A 16241-nucleotide genomic window follows, 5' to 3' on the forward strand; every position below is an offset into this window, starting at 1 on the left:
AGACTCAAAAACACTGTTTTGTCATTGTTATTTAATAATACATAACATTTTAATTAAATAACACTATTTTGGAAACTTCTGCAAAAAACGGACATGTGAGTGACAAATATTTTTGCTGTTTTTTTATATAAATACTTTTCACTTTGTTCAGAGTAAATACAGTTAACTTCACATCCTGCTTTGGACATAACACACACAACCTGATTTATGAGTGTGTATGCATGTGTGTATCTCTGCATGCTGCCTTAAGTATGAAAATTGGAGCTGAAAGATTTCACTCACGAGTCAGGTTCTCACTAAAGCACTCCCTAAAACCAGAAAAACAATTTTTTTTTGCTTTTTTTAAGAGTTTATGTGAAGCGAAGATACACTTTTGTCACCATCTAATAGAGTGCGAGTTTGTGAGCAGTCTTGTCTTGGGTGATGTCATTTCTTCTTCTTGAAGATTTTGTTGAAGGCGTGTCTGCGCCGGCCGCCCCCCGACGCCTCGCCCTCCTCTCTCCCATCCTCCACGGGGCTCCATCTGGGGGGGGCGTGGACGGACGGGAAGAGGGCGGGGCCGTCGGCGGCGTCGCCCGTGATGCACAGCGAGCGAGTTGAGCAGGAGGAAGCGAGCACGGCGGCCGAGGTGCCCCTTAGCTCCCCGAGGCTTGAGCTCTTCTCCAGACCTCCTGCTCCTCCTCCTCTCGTTCTGGGGCTCTGACCCTGCAGGGGCTGAAGGCGATTGGACAAGAGGAGAGTCTTGGAACCGTACGGGCTTCGCGATTCGTTGTGAGAGAGCGGGAGGGGCGAGTCCGAATCCGAGCGATCCATAATGTCTCTGAGGGAGAAAAGAAAATAGTTTGGGTCATCCATCCATCCGTTTTCGAGAACCGCTTATCCTCACGAGGGTCGCTAGCTAGCGTGACAGCTAGTTAGCAAGAAAGAGGGCTTTAAGTTATCATTTATGGGACACACCCATGGATTTTTGTTTGCATTAAGCAGTATCCAAAAACGAGCTCTCGATTTTCTGCTGAGATTAGTTTGACAACGGTTTCAAGTTCAAGTTTTAACTTTTGAGGCCCCCCCCCGACTGACTGGTTCCTGACTGGTAATTGCAGAGAGATGAAAGTCAAAAGCACTACAAAAAAACAGCACACGAGAGCAAGTTTGCAAAAAGGGAACGAGCAGAGCGAGGTACCCCGAGCTGCCGGAGCGACAGCGCCGCCTCCGGCTCGCCACCGCCGTGGATTGGATGAGCAGAGAAGAAAAGCGAGCCGTTCCCTCAACGTAGGAATTGGACGCTTTGGACAGCGATGGAGGAAGAGAATGGTGACAGAGCGATAAAAAAGTGGGGTGAGGAAGTAAGGCTGGGTAGACGGAAGGGTGAGAGAGGGAGGATGAGAGAGGCGGGTCGGGCACGGGGAGGAATTCCAGCTGGCCGATGGAGCGGCTGCGTTTCTGCCGTGCGTGGCCCCTGGGAGGGCCGGTAATCGGGCCGCGCCCTTCCTGTTGATGAGGGACGTTTCCGTCTACCAACCTCTGAGAGCTGAACATCAGAGCCGAGTCTCCCATCCGTTGCTGTAGGGGCATCAGACTCTGAGCTGCGAAGTGCAAGAAATAGCTTTTAGATATTACACACAAAAAGGACAATTCAGCATGAGTGTTGATGGTTGAGAGAAAGAGGCTAACCAGAGAGTTTCCATGGAGGTTGGTTGTCCGCAATGCCGCTCAGAGGCCAAAGGTCGCTCACCCGTCGGTCCATTTGCCAGGCTGCATCTGGAGGGAGCCAATCAGGAGAGCGATGCTAAGAGGAGCTGGCCAATCAGAGACAGAGGGACAGGGAACTACTGTTTGTGCTACCTCGTTTTAAACGGCCCCTTTTCGACTGTTCGGTACCTTCTCTGCACTTGGTGTTAATGAATTCGATCAATTGAGAAAATTGCTTCATGTCGAGGATTAAACATAAACTTAAATTTATGTTATGCTTTAATTCGGACTCTTTCAATTTCTGTGTTTAGCTTTAGAGATATTCCAGCATGTTGAAGAGCTTTTTCCCTAAAAGATGAAATTCGAACCACAGCTTCTCATCTCCTGTAATTGTTGATGACTTTAATTTAGCTATAACAATTAGGAACACGTCTTAGCTGAGACTTCACTATTGAATGTTTATTAAGAGCTAGTAATGCCAGGAATTGATAATACATATAATTATGATTAAAAATAACAAGCCAGTATTTACAATATACTTTGCAGAGTTGTAACTTACATTTCAGCGTCCCGGGTGACAGGATGTCCTCGTCCATGTCGTCCAGGTCGTCGGACAGAAGGAGGTGCTGCGGCGTCGCCGGTCGCAGGCCTAAGAAGGAAGGGTCCAAATTGAGGGCGGTGGCCAGCGCCCCCAGTCCCGGGTTATTGACCAGACAGAAACCCGTCAGGGACTCGATATTCTGCCAGCGGTGCAGCTTCTCTCGCAGCGCAGCGGTCACTTCGGCGAGGGCCTGTCTGGAGGAGACCGGACAGAGATTTGTGGTATGAGTGACATCTTAACAGTTCTGATGCTTTTCCTGCAGCCGTATCAATAAAAGGGCACCAACTTGGCAGAAAGAATCTTGTGGTCTACATCGTCCAAGGAGGAGCTGTGAGCCACATGAAATGTCCCGAATAGAGAGCTCCTCTTCTTCTTGATCTTTTCAGCCTGAAATGCCACCAGAGCCACCATCATTGTGAAGGTTGCGGCTAGGCCCAGGCCCAGAGTGAGCAATGTGGACATTCTGGGCCGCTGAACTTAAGTGGGTGGATCTGAGCCCTAAAGCTCCGTGAGTCCCACTTCCGCCCTGGGGACCACTGGTCCCAGTACTCATCTACTCACCCCCTCTCTGGCTTGCAGCAGCTGCCTCTCAGCACTCTGCTTCTTGATGTTGTAGTACTGAACTTCGATCTCGTGCGTCAGCTGCAGCCACGTCTGAAGTGCGTCCGGCGGCGACCAGTGAGCCCGCGACTCCAGCTCCCTCTCCGCCTTTTTCAGCGCCATCCTCACCTGCGGGCACATGTCTTCAGAAGTCAAACCTCCCTCGGTTGACTTTTACCAAGCTGCGGTGCGTTCGCTGTCCACGACCTGCTCCAGTTCTTCCTCTGCATACTTCTGGCGACTCCTCTCGTTCTCTGTGCCCTCGCGGAGCTCCCGGAGCCGCTGGGCTTCCTGCTTGGCCGTGTTGATCTCGTTCCTCAGCTCCTTCTCCACCTTGACTTTTTCCACCTGAACGCAGCGCTGCTCCTCTTGGGCCTTTTGCAGCCTCACAACCACAGAGGCCACTTTTCATTAATCGGATTAACAAGGCATTGAAATACTAATATATATATATATATATATATATATATATATATATATATATATATATATATATATATATATATATATATATATATATATATATGCTATAATACTGTAATGTAATGTATACTGTAAATCTATATAGATGCATTTGTACGCATACAGGTGCAGTATGTATATTCAATTATACACAGCAGGTGGCGCTGTGACCTCACCGTGTGTGAGCTGGAGAAGAAAGTCATGTCAGTGTGATATCATGCCACACACACAAACTCACACATGAGAGGAAACCGTGTCATGGGCACTTTAGCACCTGTCTAGAACTAAATGACTGACACTGGATCAGTGGAGCAGCTGAATATACGACAATAGAACGTCATTGTGACGGAACAACTTGATGGAGTCTGTAGCATTAATCCCATTGCGTGTGTGTGTGTGCGCATGTACGTGCAAGCATAAGGCAGACTGTAAAGCGAGCTCATCGTCTCTCCTTGTCCTTAAAAGGAGTTTACACTGGAATCTTCACTGCCCGTCTCCTCACACACGCTCAGAATGGTGAACACTCCTAAACCAGTTCCCTTGGTCACATTTTTTAACTCACTTCTCCTGCATGTCCAACAGACTCTGCTCGGCCCTCTGAAGACCCTCCAGGTCCTTCATCAACTTGCCCAGGTCATCCCTGGACCTCCTCGTCTGGACGTAAGCAAACCAGCAGCCGCCCAGCGCCGCGAGGACGGACACGCCCAAAACAAGGTCCTTCCATCGATTCTGTCGACCTAGTTTCAAACACAAAATACACACAACTTAGACACATTGGGTTATATAAACATCCAGTAATAGTCAGGGAGGGCATCGTTGAGTGATGGAGTGATGGAACTTTTTTTTTAAGCAGATAGCAAAAGATGTTAACTATCGTCAAAATGATATTAAGTAAAATAGTCAGTACATAACCCAAAACAAGGTCATTAATATTAAAACGTACACTCCTAAATAAAAAAAAAAAAAAAAAAAATGGCTTGCCAGGAACTAATTCCTGGTGCAGGGAAAAAAAATAATGTTCCAAACCCATAAAGTGAGACTCTTCAATTTTGTACACAAGATCGCCTCCTACTGTTTTGGAGTGGAACAGTCCCACCGGGCACATCAAGAATTGTTTAGCTTGGGCTGAGGTCTGCGCTCTACCAAGTGCCATTCTAATGTGATACTTGGCTAAACAGGAAGTGTTAAGCATACCTGGCGGCGGTCCAAACAGCACAGTATCCAGTGCCTTAAGCTGCAGTTTCTGAGCGTGACTGCGCTCTAAAATTTTCAACACCAACCCAGTCAGGGTCGTGTTCTTCACCGCCAGCCTGATGAAGAAAACGAGGGACGAGATCACAGAGGCAACCGCGTCAAGCCCTCGAGCTTGGCGGACGTGTCCTCACTGGACGAGCGTGACACGTACAGTTGAGCGTTACCTTGGTAACGCCCTGCCGTCCAGCCCGTGTTTCCGGAAGCTTTCGGTGTACTGCGGGAGCTCAACGCTGAGTTGCAGCCACTCCTCCACCTGGTCGCCCGTCCAGTTGTACACTGAGCACACACAGTAATACGTTCATTTTAAAGTTCAAAGTTCCGAGCACATATTCTTTATCCTCTTTGAAACATGACTCATATTACTTCAATTTGATGATCAAAATGATGACTATTGTCGGAGTTTAGTGAATCACTTAAAGTAGTCGTAAAGGCTTCTTTGTTTTTGTCTTCTCGATAGCGTTAAAGTGTCTTTTCGTAGGCTTGTTGTACCACTGTATTACATACAATAACTGCTCGTAAAAGTAATCACACTTCAGCTTTGTGTGTTTGCAGCAGAGCTGTAAAGTACTGTAGATTTGAGCTTTCCAGCGAGCACGGACGGCTCTTGTCCCTTTCTCCTTTTAATGGACTCACCCTCTGAGTTCTTCCAGGCGTCCCACATGTCCGCCACGCTAATGTGCAGGTCTGCACGGTGGAAGCTGCTATGCTTGGCTTTCGGGTCGTGATATTTGAGATCCTCTCGCAGGAACTGACAGATTGTCAAAACACAAGTTAGGAATAAGCTAATACGCCGGTTTTTGTTGTTGTTTTTTTTGGGTCACCTCGTCCGTCTCGGCCGCATCCACCGTGCCGTCGGCGTCGTCGTCCATTTGTTTGTGGATGCTGCAGATGGCCTCGAAACTCAAAAGGGCGTTCTCGTCCTCACACAGCTGTTGGTCTATTGCGCACAGGTCTATAACGCACCATAAATCTTGATGAAGTTCTTTTGACATTAAGACCAAGATGCATTATTCCAAAACTTTTTACACTGTGTGTGTGCTAACCGTTGCGGCAACGAGTCACCCCTCATTTCAAGCATTGGCAAGAAAAAACTGCATGCAGTTGTAATGTTTAGAACATTTCATAATTTCTACTTTTACAAGAGCGGTAATGCAAATTTTTTTCATCCTTGCGTCAATATAATTCGCAGTTAGCATTCGGCAATCACCTCATACCTCATCTAGTTTGGTTACCATGACAACTGAGTTGAGAGACAGATCACAGCAGGAACTTTATGCCCACATTTGGTCATTTGAGCCTCTCGAGAGAGTCTCTGGAAGATCGCTTGGCTGCGTGTATGCGTGCGTGCGTGTGCGTGCATGAGTTCACAATCCATAATAAAAACTACAAGGCAAAGACACTTTGTCCAGGTTTGAAGTCATTAAGAGTTATCTGGGAAGCAGGGGACGACTAACCTAAACAGACGGTAAATCAGCAGATACCGTTCCAAGTTAAGCACATCACATGCACACCAGACAATGGGACATGGGTCCATTTATTTATATAGCATATAAATGACTTTTGCTGCTCATTGGGGATTTACATGGATTCTTGTACAATGTTAGCCGTAGCTAATGTTATATTTTACGTTTGTTAGTTCAATGGTGTAAAGACGAAAAGTGCAAGACCACCATCATATTACGTTCTAGTCTTGTTCGAGCAAGTGTTGATGTCTCGTGTCTCGTTATCATTATCATAAGATATCATTATCATCATCTCATTATCATAACCTAAATTTTTTGTATATTTCAATGATAAAATTAATTAAAAGTAAATTATATTGCAAACTGGACACCGCTCCAGATCCCAACCGAAAGACTCAATGCGCTGCTGTTTTGGTTAGCAACAGAGTTAATGTTAGCGTGTGAACAATAGCATAAAAAAATGCGTCTATTTGAGGGAGGTATTTACTCGTCTTAAGTGGATCAGGGTCTAATTGGGGAAAAGTGTCGAGTCGACTAGTCTATTAAAGGGACAAACCCGAGTCAACGAGGAAGCGAGGGATCAGGCCCTGAAGTGGTGAATGAAAACTGAGTCGACGTTGTTTTGTTTTGGGCAGTGGAAAAGCTCTCTGCGGTCATCAAATTGACCCTCTGTCGACTGGGGGCGTTTACACATCCCAAATAAAAAAAATGTGAGGGTGCCCTGAGGTAAATAGTGACACAGAGGTGAAGTGATAGCAGCGTTGCGTTAGCGGATTAACATCAACAGCTGGGAGTATAAAAATAAAGGGGCAACAGGAAGGTCAAGTCAAAGTCGCCGTCCGTGTAACAATGACGACATATTATGTTTACATTTTACTCACAAAATTAGGACTTTGTTCAGCCTTAGTTTTAGTTTGGCACGTTCGCTTCCATCCATTCGAGCATCTTGCCGCGACTGTCAAGTTATACTCGAAATACCGCGTAGCTGTTATGTAATACTAATAAGATAGGAAATTCATGAGAAACATGTGAGGGGCCCATTCATTGATTCTCCACACTTCACTTTTTAGCCACAGTTATGTATGAAATTACAGATCTAGTTAAGTATTATTGTAATTAACTATACAGAACATGATAAAACACTATAAACACATACTTTTTCAACGTATGAAATGATAAATCTAGTTAAGTATTATTGTAATTAAGTAAAAAGAACATGATAAAACACTATAAACACATACTATTTGTATGTATTAAATGACAAATCTAGTAAAGTATTATTGTAATTAACTATACAGAAGATATTAAAACACTATACATGCATATTATATCTGTATATACAAATAAATGCATAATTAAAACATTTATAAGGTTAAAAATAGCACTTTGACTAGCTATCGAATCACACTTAGTAATATAATTGTAAATTGTATCAAGAAATGTTCACTTGAAAGCTCCTCACTAAAACATGTGTTGTACTGATCAAAATCACAACGAACACAAAGACTTAACTTAAAACAGTATCTATTTGTGTCTGAACGTTTCCTTCCTGTGACGCCGTACGGAAGCTGCGGTGACCTGCTAACAGCTAGCTATCGCCTCTGCACACTCGTGTCACGCCGTCGTCATATGGAAATTATTTCCTTTCAAATATCATCTGAAACTTTGCATAGAGTTGCACGGCACACATGCGCTCTCTATTGCCAGTGGCAGTGAACTCAACTCGCATTAGTTTGCACGGTCGCAAACTCATCCAAAACAAGCTGTTGATTGCCTCTCTCATCGTTTACTATCGCGCCAAACATAAAAGAGAATTCCACTTTGTGCTTTCAAAATAATCACATAACTTCACTCTATGGTCCACTCGCTTAATACTAACATACAAAGGAAAACTCCACTGAAAGGACAACAAATAGAATAAGTGTCGCATGAACACTAAGTTGAGATGTAGGCAATATTCAAGGTCATATATTCTTTATCCTCTCCTTTGAATAACTAATATTACTGCACCCGATGGAGGAATTTTGACCAGCTCCGTCCAACTTCAACACATACATAAAGAGCTACGTCCCTTACCTGAGGCTGGGTCTGAATGGTGATGGTGGTCCGAGTGGGCATGTTCACTCTTGGCCTCGCATACACTCAGGACACACACCAGCCACAAACACACACGCGCCATGTCTGGGGATGACAATGAGGACGGGACAGGACACGGTTAAGACATCCGTCAAAACGAGAAGAAATTTAACACTCCACATATACAATCACACCGTGGTGCAAAAAGAACTCAAGCATACAAAGGGATTGAAATACACGACAAGGTATTTCGAAACCACGAGTTTTATGAGATTTCGATGAAGAAAACCCCTCCCCAAACATCAACATCTTCCATTTCCTCATAAAAAGAGAGTTTGGCCCAGAGGTCAGATGTCACAAAGCTGTTCAACTTCAACCCCGCATTCTTTGTGAAATGTACTAACAAACTCATCACTCACATTTGCAGCGTGGCCTTTTCTCTAATCCATCAGTTCCGAATGAGCGGACGACCAGCGGAAATCGTCAACAAAACCGCACCGATGATGATCACGCTCTTACTTCTTCGGCAGAGTCGAGCTGAAACAGCTGCTGAGAAAGAAAGGGGGGAAAAAAAACATCCAGCGATCCGCCTGTGCTGCCTTCAGGTACCTTAACAAAAAATTGTTTCCACGTGATTTTGTGTAATGATCATCACATTTGATCTTCTAAGGCTGTGATTTAATTTCAGAGGTTGCTTGGTGCACATTGTTAGAAATGTGAGAAGCATTGTGTACAAAAAATAATACATTGAAGTCATAATCATATGAGAAATAAATATAGATGCTCCTCTCTTGCTTATGTTATGTCAGGTTAGGTTTTTTTGTTCTTGATCAAAACACAAATGTGCTCTCACAAGGTTCACTTTTTAGCAATAAAATAAACTATAACTTTTTTCTCACAACTTTCCTGCTGACATCCAATATCACGAGGTTCTGAGTCATTAATTAGAAAATAATGACATATTTGTGGTAATTGATTTCAAATATGCACCTTTTTGCAAAAATCTTAATATCCGGAAAAGCATTTAAATTGCACACATTATTATGGCTTTTACAACACTTGTCACAAAATTACAAATTTTCGTCATGAAACTAAAACCCTTTTTAACCCCAAAATAGAGTTTTTTTGTTTGTTTTTATTTGGTAGATGAAATCTTTTTTAGCTAAAATTCCAGAATTTTACTATGTTGTTTTCCTAAAAACATATACAAAAATCCACAAAAATAAGAATTACCTCCTCAAATGTTTTGTAAAAAATATGTCTACATCCACGCAACTTAATTTCCAGAAAAACATTACTTTTTTTTTATAAAGTCGTTTTCCTTTCCTTGTTTCAGGGTTCCCTCCTTTCTGACACCAACTAGGACTTGAATGCATCATTCAAATAATTCAGCAGTCAGGGTTTGCCCCCTAACGGTCAAAAACAGAACATGCAAATCCAGCCGCAGAGGAAACCAACTTCAGGTAAGCAGTTTTTAAAAAATGGTAAAAACACAACCCTGACCATAAATAGCCTTTTAGTTTGTATTTTTTTAACAGCAGTTCATCTTAATAAAACAAAAGTGTACATGGAAAAGATGTCCAAAAACAACATGAAGATATTGTCCAATAACTCCTAGTGGATTATTAGTATTACTTGTGATTCACACATGCAAAAAAAAACCAATCATGGCTGATGTACAGTTCAGTTGTATTTAACTTTTTACTCTAGCACATTTACTTTTCTTGTAATCTGATAGTTTCCAAACTTTCACACACCAAGTGGCGTAAAACATGAATCCTGAGGTTCTCACTTGCCTACTGAAGCTCTTCATAAAAGATATGAATACCAGTACACACACGCGCACACACACACTACACGGAGCGGATGACAGTAAACTTCCTCTTCCTCCTACTGCCGCTGCTTTCACGCTCCACCCATCCACACTCACACAAACATGTACCGACACACTGAGCAAAAGTGAACGGAGCGGGTGTGATCGAACACGACTGATGACCGGTGAGTAGCTTTCCCATTCTGTACCTGTGTGTGTGTGTGTGTCTGTGTGTGTGTGTGTGTGAGAGAGAGAATCCTTATTCACATACTAGCAAACAGGAAAACGTTTACTAAGGAAAGCGATGTCTGAGAATTATCCTAACTTATCAACCTCACAACTATACTAACATCACTAATAATATTGGAAATGACTTATGGCACAATATTGCAATAAAAATACACGATTGCACAGTAAAACTTTAAAAATGTACATTTGAGTGTAATTCAACTTTTAGAACAAACCAATACAAAATCATCTCTATGGAATACATTGAGAATACAATAAAATTGATACTATAGCATGTCAATCCCTTTTACTTTATTATTTTAGATTTATTTCAATATATTTTTTGTTTCATGATATATTTTGATGGCAGATAGGCTTTGGTCACATTTCATTCTGGATGCTGCTGCTATTGGTGTTGGATGAGGAGTAGTGGTGGACAAACCCTTCCTGCTTCACTTTCAACACACACACACACACACATACACACACTAGTTCCTCTATTGTCGCAGGGTAAATGAAAGGCACGATTGTTCGCTAAATGACATACTATAAACTTTTGACGTCTTTCGCGCACTTGCATGAACTTTAGTTGGAATATGAAATCAGTTGAGAAACATAAAATGAGGTTTTGATGATATACATTATATATAGTGCAGTATTAATTTAGAAAAGTGGTCCCCAAACTACGGCTCGTGGGCCGGATCCGGTCTACATTTTGCCCGTCGTCCGGAACAACGAGAGAGGCAATTTGATATTTTTTCTTTTCTTTTTCAGGCGCCACAAAAGGTATTAATATTTGGTTACTTGCGATATTAATATTATTATTATTTTTGTTTTTTCCCAGTCAAGATCCCAGAAAGGAGTCTTAATATTTGGTTATGTGTGGCATTCTGGAAAACAATAAATGTTCACGTTCAGACATCTCTGCGATCCTCACACTTTTTGTTACAAACTAACCGGCCCCCCCATCTCAGAAGAGTAATGTGGCTCTCGGATGAAAACGTTTGGGGACCCCTGCTCTGAAGTATACAGCATAGCAAAGTCATAAAACCCCCTGAAAATAAAATCAGTATTTACATATTTTCACATTTATCAAATGTAGCTTATCTATCTTGATTAGGTACTTGGCTTATTTATAATCGAAAGCAATTTTTTTCTAGTTAGCAGGTAAGCTATTTAATCTTTTTTTTTTTTTTTTTTGCCAACTAGCGTAATCATCTATCTTGGTTAGCAGCTCAACCTATCGTGTAAACTGAGTAAACTTTGCGTAATATCAATCTGTCGACTTATATTAGCAACCTAACTCCTCTATTTTAGTTAGCTAGTTTTCTGACAGAATCGGTCAATCTTATTTGATTGCTTACATTTTCGATTTCGCATTAAAATATGTTTTTGTCGTCTCAGATACATTGTTTTACTTTGCATTTTAAAAATACGCTGACTCGCAATTGACATCGAAAATCAGCGGCCATTTTGTCAAACGGGAATTTCTCATGTGTCAATTTTGGGATTTCTACTTATGTGCAACCCAAAAAAAAAAAAAAAAAAGATGACGTAGCTCTGCGAAAATGGCAACGTTGCACTAATATTAGTAATTTTCCCGTCAAGTGTTTATCCGTGGGAAGAAGCGGTTCCTCTACTGGTCGGCAGACATAAAACCAGCAAGTTTAAGTAAAAATAGATGGCTCAGCTGACCAAAAGGAAGTGTAGCGTTTCTTGTTACTTCCTTATAACATTCATATAAAGCCGCTAACACTATGAAAAACTTCACAGGCCACATTCCCAAAAGCCCTTCAGAAAACAAAACAGCCTAAGGTTGTTACAAAATAACAAGAATACATTTTTATTTCACTCCGCAACGATACCAAAAAAGGATGAAAGCTGATAGCTTCAACATTGTAATACATCACTATCATGGTTTAGCATGACTTTGCAGTTGCGTTTTGACACAATGAACTTGTTCATCAGTCACTTGTAGCTGCTGCACTTGACTGATATTCATTCTTCTTCCTCTTTTTTTTTCTCCCCGCTCACAATACTTCCCTTTTCTTTAGCTCAATCGTTTCTTCTGTCAGGCCACAGTTTATAGCTCGCCGGTTTTACATTAATCTACCACGATGAAGTAATAACGTTAGCATGTCTTACTGTGATAGTGATAGATTTTTTTCCCCTATCAGGGTCCATTTCTATTCACAAAAAAAAAAGATAAAATGTGTTTTTATAATTGTCGTATATTGCAAGCTAAATGCAGTTGAGCTTTTTATTACTAAGAAAAAGAAGACTTTCCCAAAGCGTAGCATTTGAAACGCGTCGTTTCCATTACAACACTGTACCGCAAGAACTTTTTGCTCAAGGAAAGCTTCCTTTTTTTTTTAAGTTTTAACGTTCAAGTTTCAACATTACAACATTTCAACATATTGCTTTCGCTGTCATTTACATGTCCTGGCAGCAATTTGGTCTTAAACCCCTTTGTTTGGACGAATCCTTATTGTAAACGTCTGCAAACAAATAAACCCCATTTGCAAGCATTTATGGCGCCATTTTGTACCTCTAACTGTTGAGACAATCTATATATAGTCATTTTTAGCCTCCTATTGTTTTTAATGCTTTTTGTTAGCTTTGTCTAGATCAAAGGTCAAAATCGGTCAAAATTGACACAGACCTGTTTCAGTCGGTTGGGATAGTAATTACAATAATAATTGACATTAGCACCACAGTAGATGGGGCAAAATTGGAGGAATAGCAATCATAATAATCATAAAATCAAATAAATCCTGTTAGCTGTCGAGCGGCTGTAATCCCGGAATCTAGTGTGTTGTTCAGTCTACGTTGTCATTGCCCCGCAAAGGTGTCATATGATTAAACCAGCCTATCCTAACAGTTTAATTAACTGAAAATAGAGCAACTTACTCAAAAAAGAGGCCTGAAGAGGGAGGCAAAACAACACAAACCTTGAATGCCACGATCACTTCTTTATTTGCAGCCCGGTACCAGTTGATCCGTGGACCGGCTATCGGAGACCTCTGGTCTACATTAGTTTTTAGCCTCCTTGTGTTTTTAATGCTTTTTTCTTAGATGTGTCTTGATCAATGGCCCAAGTCGGGTCAAAATCGACACAGGGGTTAAATAATAGTTGTTTTTGTTGCTGTGCTTTATAGTTTTTCCTTTGTGCACATGATTCTTTGATCTTCACTTCTCTATAATAACTTAGACATTCCAGGGAAATATTTGGGGTGAGTAAGAGTATGACTTATAGAGTGGGTGGGAATGCATCCTCAAAGATACATTCCTGTATCTGGTCTCTCAACACTTTTAGTTTTAGTTAGTGGGATTTGGCAGATGTGACCAAACACCATGAAAAAAACGGTTTCAAATAATGACAAGAAAATGTTTATTTTCAAAACAAAGTGCAAGTTCAGAGCTTGCAGTCTGTCGAAGGAGTGAGCTCGGCAGACCTCCACCCAGAGTGAGATGAGGGTGGGGTCACATCCCAAGAGTCTGGGCTGAGCTGCATTCTCACAGTTTGTATTTCATTCTTTGGCGCCACGTCCATTGGAATAATGTCATCAATTTTTTCTGCACTGCAACTCTGCACATAACTAACAGCGAGGATCTCAATACTATTTCCGGAGCTGCACTGACATTGAATTGCGTTGGAAGTCCAGATCTGAGTTGAGTTTCACATGAATGGTTGATTATTTTATAAATTATTCTGTTACTTAAAATGACAGCGTAAATCGGCAATACAATGGTGCAATGAGATGAATTTTATATGCTCTGCAGTATGGCTTGTAACTAAACAATTAAAATGAATGTAAATGACATGATCTATTCCATCATCATCCATGTGTTTTTTATTAAGGAAACATGACAAGTAAAGGTACTATTATATTAGCATTTTTTTTTCATCGTCTAGAGTGTTTAGCCTAATGCTAAGGAAGTTAGCATTGTAAGATGTATAAATACTGACAGCGACAAACTGTCCCGTTCTTTTCTCAGGAGCCAGATGATGGGATGCAACGCGTATCTGAACAATTAATTGAATCCAATCAGGTGGAAAGGTAAACAGTTTTAACCATATGGGAAATTATTTTAAAAATGATAGTACTTATGTTTCTTTGCTTTTTGTTGCGGGGCTCGGTCCCTCCCTCGGTGTGTATTATGTGTGTGTGTTTACAGGTCGGTGTGATCATGCAGACAATCAAGTGCGTGGTGGTCGGCGACGGCGCCGTGGGGAAGACCTGCCTCCTCATCTCCTACACCACTGGAGCTTTTCCCAAAGAATACATCCCCACTGTGTTTGACAACTACAGCAGCCAGGTGCTCATGAACAATTCTTCGAATATTCACTCAAAAATCTATTCTCATTTTCTGAGACACAATGTCGTGAGACATCTTCTCTCATGGGATTTGTGTCTCATCCCTAGTTATGTATGTATGTTGTCTTCATTAAAAAAAAAAAAGTGTCTGATTTCTTAGGGGAGGCTGGAACTAGTCTGACTTGTATCTCAAAGCAGCACTGTGCGGTACTTACAGTAAGTGCTCGTGTTGCGTTCAGGTGACAGTGGACAGCAGGATTATCAGCCTGAACCTGTGGGACACGGCGGGTCAGGAGGAGTACGACCGCCTAAGGACGCTGTCCTACCCACAGACCAACGTCTTCATCATATGCTTCTCCATCTCAAGCCCGGCCTCCTACGAGAACGTGAAACATAAATGGCACCCTGAGGTGAGAATTGTGAACGACGGCTTTTGATGAGCCTTAAGAGTTTTCTTAGCTCGCCTCGATCGTCAGGTGTCGCACCACTGCCCCGGCGTCCCCATCCTCCTGGTGGGCACCAAGAGCGACCTCCGAAACGACGCCGAAACCCAGAGGAAGCTGAAGGAGCAGAACCAGGTGCCCGTCACCCATCACCAGGGAGTGGCGCTCGCCCGCCAGATCCAAGCGGTGCGCTACCTGGAGTGCTCCGCCCTCAACCAGGACGGCATCAAGGACGTTTTCACGGAAGCCGTCAGGGCCTTCCTCAACCCGGAGCCCGTCGTCGCCAAGAAGCCTTGCGTGCTGCTCTGAGAACCAAAACGCCCAGTGGAACAAAACAGGGCCCATTTGTGCTTGAAAGACTTGAGTTTATGTTCAAAATGTGATTTGGAGTTGTTTTATTTTTGTTCTTTTTTTTAAATGGGGGTCTTAAGGAACTTACTTTCAACATATATATATACAGTATATAGAAAACCACGAATCTGTGGTCAATTGTATCAGATTGTTCCTATTTTTCAGAATGAGTCATTAAATTGGGCGTGTGACGTAATGACGTAGTTGGGGCGTGTATAGCGTCTGAGGAACACGCGCTTCATAAATCTGTGACCCGGAAGTGTTTGCGCATGTATGGGAATGTTTAGCCAGTTAATTAGTATTTTAAACTGTTAAGCAATCAGTCAATAAAGTCCTTTGTCGTTACTTCACTGTTAGCCTTTGGCACTGTATTAGCATAATGTAAGTTGTAAACAAAATGGATATTGAACCAAAAAAAAAAAAATTAAAAGGAAGAAACACTCCTGTTAGCCTAGCTCTAGCTAGCTAGTACGACAGACTAGGACAAGAATGGATTCAATCTTAACCAACTACAAAAAAAACCACGGCTATGATTCCTGGAGATTAGAGTAAGTTATATTAATATGCTTTCAAAAAAAAGTTGACAGCTCTAGTTAAGTTTTTCTGTTGATTTCCACCCTGTGATAATACTCTTTCCTTCGTAACATTGTCATGATTGAGGCAAAGGGTGCAAATATTACCTGAATTATTACAGCATATGTGCTTAACAAAATTGTGAGCCAACACCAGATTGCACCTGTTTAGTACTGAATGTGGGCCTGACATTCTCTGGCAGTTTAAAGAAAATGCACAGTATAAATATGCAAATAATTGATTTTGGTATAGTATGTATAACTAAAAAAAATTAAAAGCGGACCTTGCATACTTCCACTTATCACGTCTGCTATTGCTTACTTCTCTCAAAGGAATCTTATTTTTACGTTTAGATTAAACTTCCAGCTG

At 41.9% G+C, this 16241-nt stretch overlaps 2 protein-coding genes across 8 annotated transcripts; one reads left to right on the forward strand and one right to left on the reverse strand.

Annotated features, from left to right (window-relative positions):
• Nucleotides 1–12: 12 nt before the first annotated feature.
• On the reverse strand, nucleotides 13–13328 carry LOC148408532 (stromal interaction molecule 1-like). Of its 4 annotated transcripts, none has more exons than XM_088440660.1 (15): nucleotides 13138–13328; nucleotides 8565–8691; nucleotides 8146–8250; nucleotides 5428–5558; nucleotides 5240–5354; nucleotides 4771–4882; nucleotides 4547–4662; nucleotides 3915–4089; nucleotides 3098–3275; nucleotides 2852–3019; nucleotides 2577–2677; nucleotides 2249–2484; nucleotides 1672–1758; nucleotides 1181–1583; nucleotides 13–820 (listed from the first exon to the last, which is right to left on the reverse strand). In XM_088440660.1, exons 3-15 carry the CDS (start codon nucleotides 8246–8248, stop codon nucleotides 427–429), a joined length of 2319 nt encoding a protein of 772 aa, XP_088296786.1. In that variant the 5' UTR covers nucleotides 8249–8250; nucleotides 8565–8691; nucleotides 13138–13328; the 3' UTR covers nucleotides 13–426. The 4 variants fall into 4 exon arrangements, with proteins under 4 accessions (XP_088296786.1, XP_088296787.1, XP_088296789.1 ...); XM_088440661.1 differs by having other exon boundaries at nucleotides 8565–8694; XM_088440663.1 differs by having other exon boundaries at nucleotides 1520–1583; nucleotides 13138–13322.
• rhogb (ras homolog family member Gb) lies at nucleotides 4052–15644 on the forward strand. 4 transcript variants are annotated; one of them, XM_088440681.1, is made up of 7 exons: nucleotides 4052–4066; nucleotides 8598–8750; nucleotides 9482–9608; nucleotides 14186–14247; nucleotides 14366–14506; nucleotides 14745–14915; nucleotides 14982–15644. In XM_088440681.1, the coding sequence occupies exons 5-7, from the start codon at nucleotides 14378–14380 to the stop codon at nucleotides 15255–15257; spliced, it is 576 nt and encodes a 191-aa protein (XP_088296807.1). In that variant the 5' UTR covers nucleotides 4052–4066; nucleotides 8598–8750; nucleotides 9482–9608; nucleotides 14186–14247; nucleotides 14366–14377; the 3' UTR covers nucleotides 15258–15644. The 4 variants fall into 4 exon arrangements, with proteins under 4 accessions (XP_088296807.1, XP_088296805.1, XP_088296809.1 ...); XM_088440679.1 differs by lacking the exons at nucleotides 4052–4066; nucleotides 8598–8750; nucleotides 9482–9608 and adding an exon at nucleotides 10003–10143; XM_088440682.1 differs by lacking the exons at nucleotides 4052–4066; nucleotides 8598–8750; nucleotides 9482–9608 and adding an exon at nucleotides 13180–13857.
• The last annotated feature ends 597 nt before the right edge of the window (nucleotides 15645–16241 follow it).

This window comes from Hippichthys cyanospilos, chromosome 18, assembly GCF_059441005.1.
Source record: "Hippichthys cyanospilos isolate Australia breed blue-spotted pipefish chromosome 18, RoL_Hcya_1.0, whole genome shotgun sequence".
NCBI classification, from domain to species: domain Eukaryota; kingdom Metazoa; phylum Chordata; class Actinopteri; order Syngnathiformes; family Syngnathidae; genus Hippichthys; species Hippichthys cyanospilos.

Excerpts from the sequence above, each read along its gene's own strand:
- LOC148408532 (XM_088440660.1), bottom strand. The coding sequence starts at position 8,248 with ATGGCGCGTGTGTGTTTGTGGCTGGTGTGTGTCCTGAGTGTATGCGAG. Across the intron at positions 3,276-3,914 it reads CTGTTGGACATGCAGGAGAA|GCTGCAAAAGGCCCAAGAGG; the intron begins GTGAGTTAAAAA and ends TGTGGTTGTGAG. Across the intron at positions 3,020-3,097 it reads CAGAGGAAGAACTGGAGCAG|GTGAGGATGGCGCTGAAAAA; the intron begins GTCGTGGACAGC and ends ATGTGCCCGCAG.
- rhogb (XM_088440681.1), top strand. The coding sequence starts at position 14,378 with ATGCAGACAATCAAGTGCGTGGTGGTCGGCGACGGCGCCGTGGGGAAG. Across the intron at positions 14,507-14,744 it reads TTGACAACTACAGCAGCCAG|GTGACAGTGGACAGCAGGAT; the intron begins GTGCTCATGAAC and ends TGTTGCGTTCAG. Across the intron at positions 14,916-14,981 it reads AACATAAATGGCACCCTGAG|GTGTCGCACCACTGCCCCGG; the intron begins GTGAGAATTGTG and ends CTCGATCGTCAG.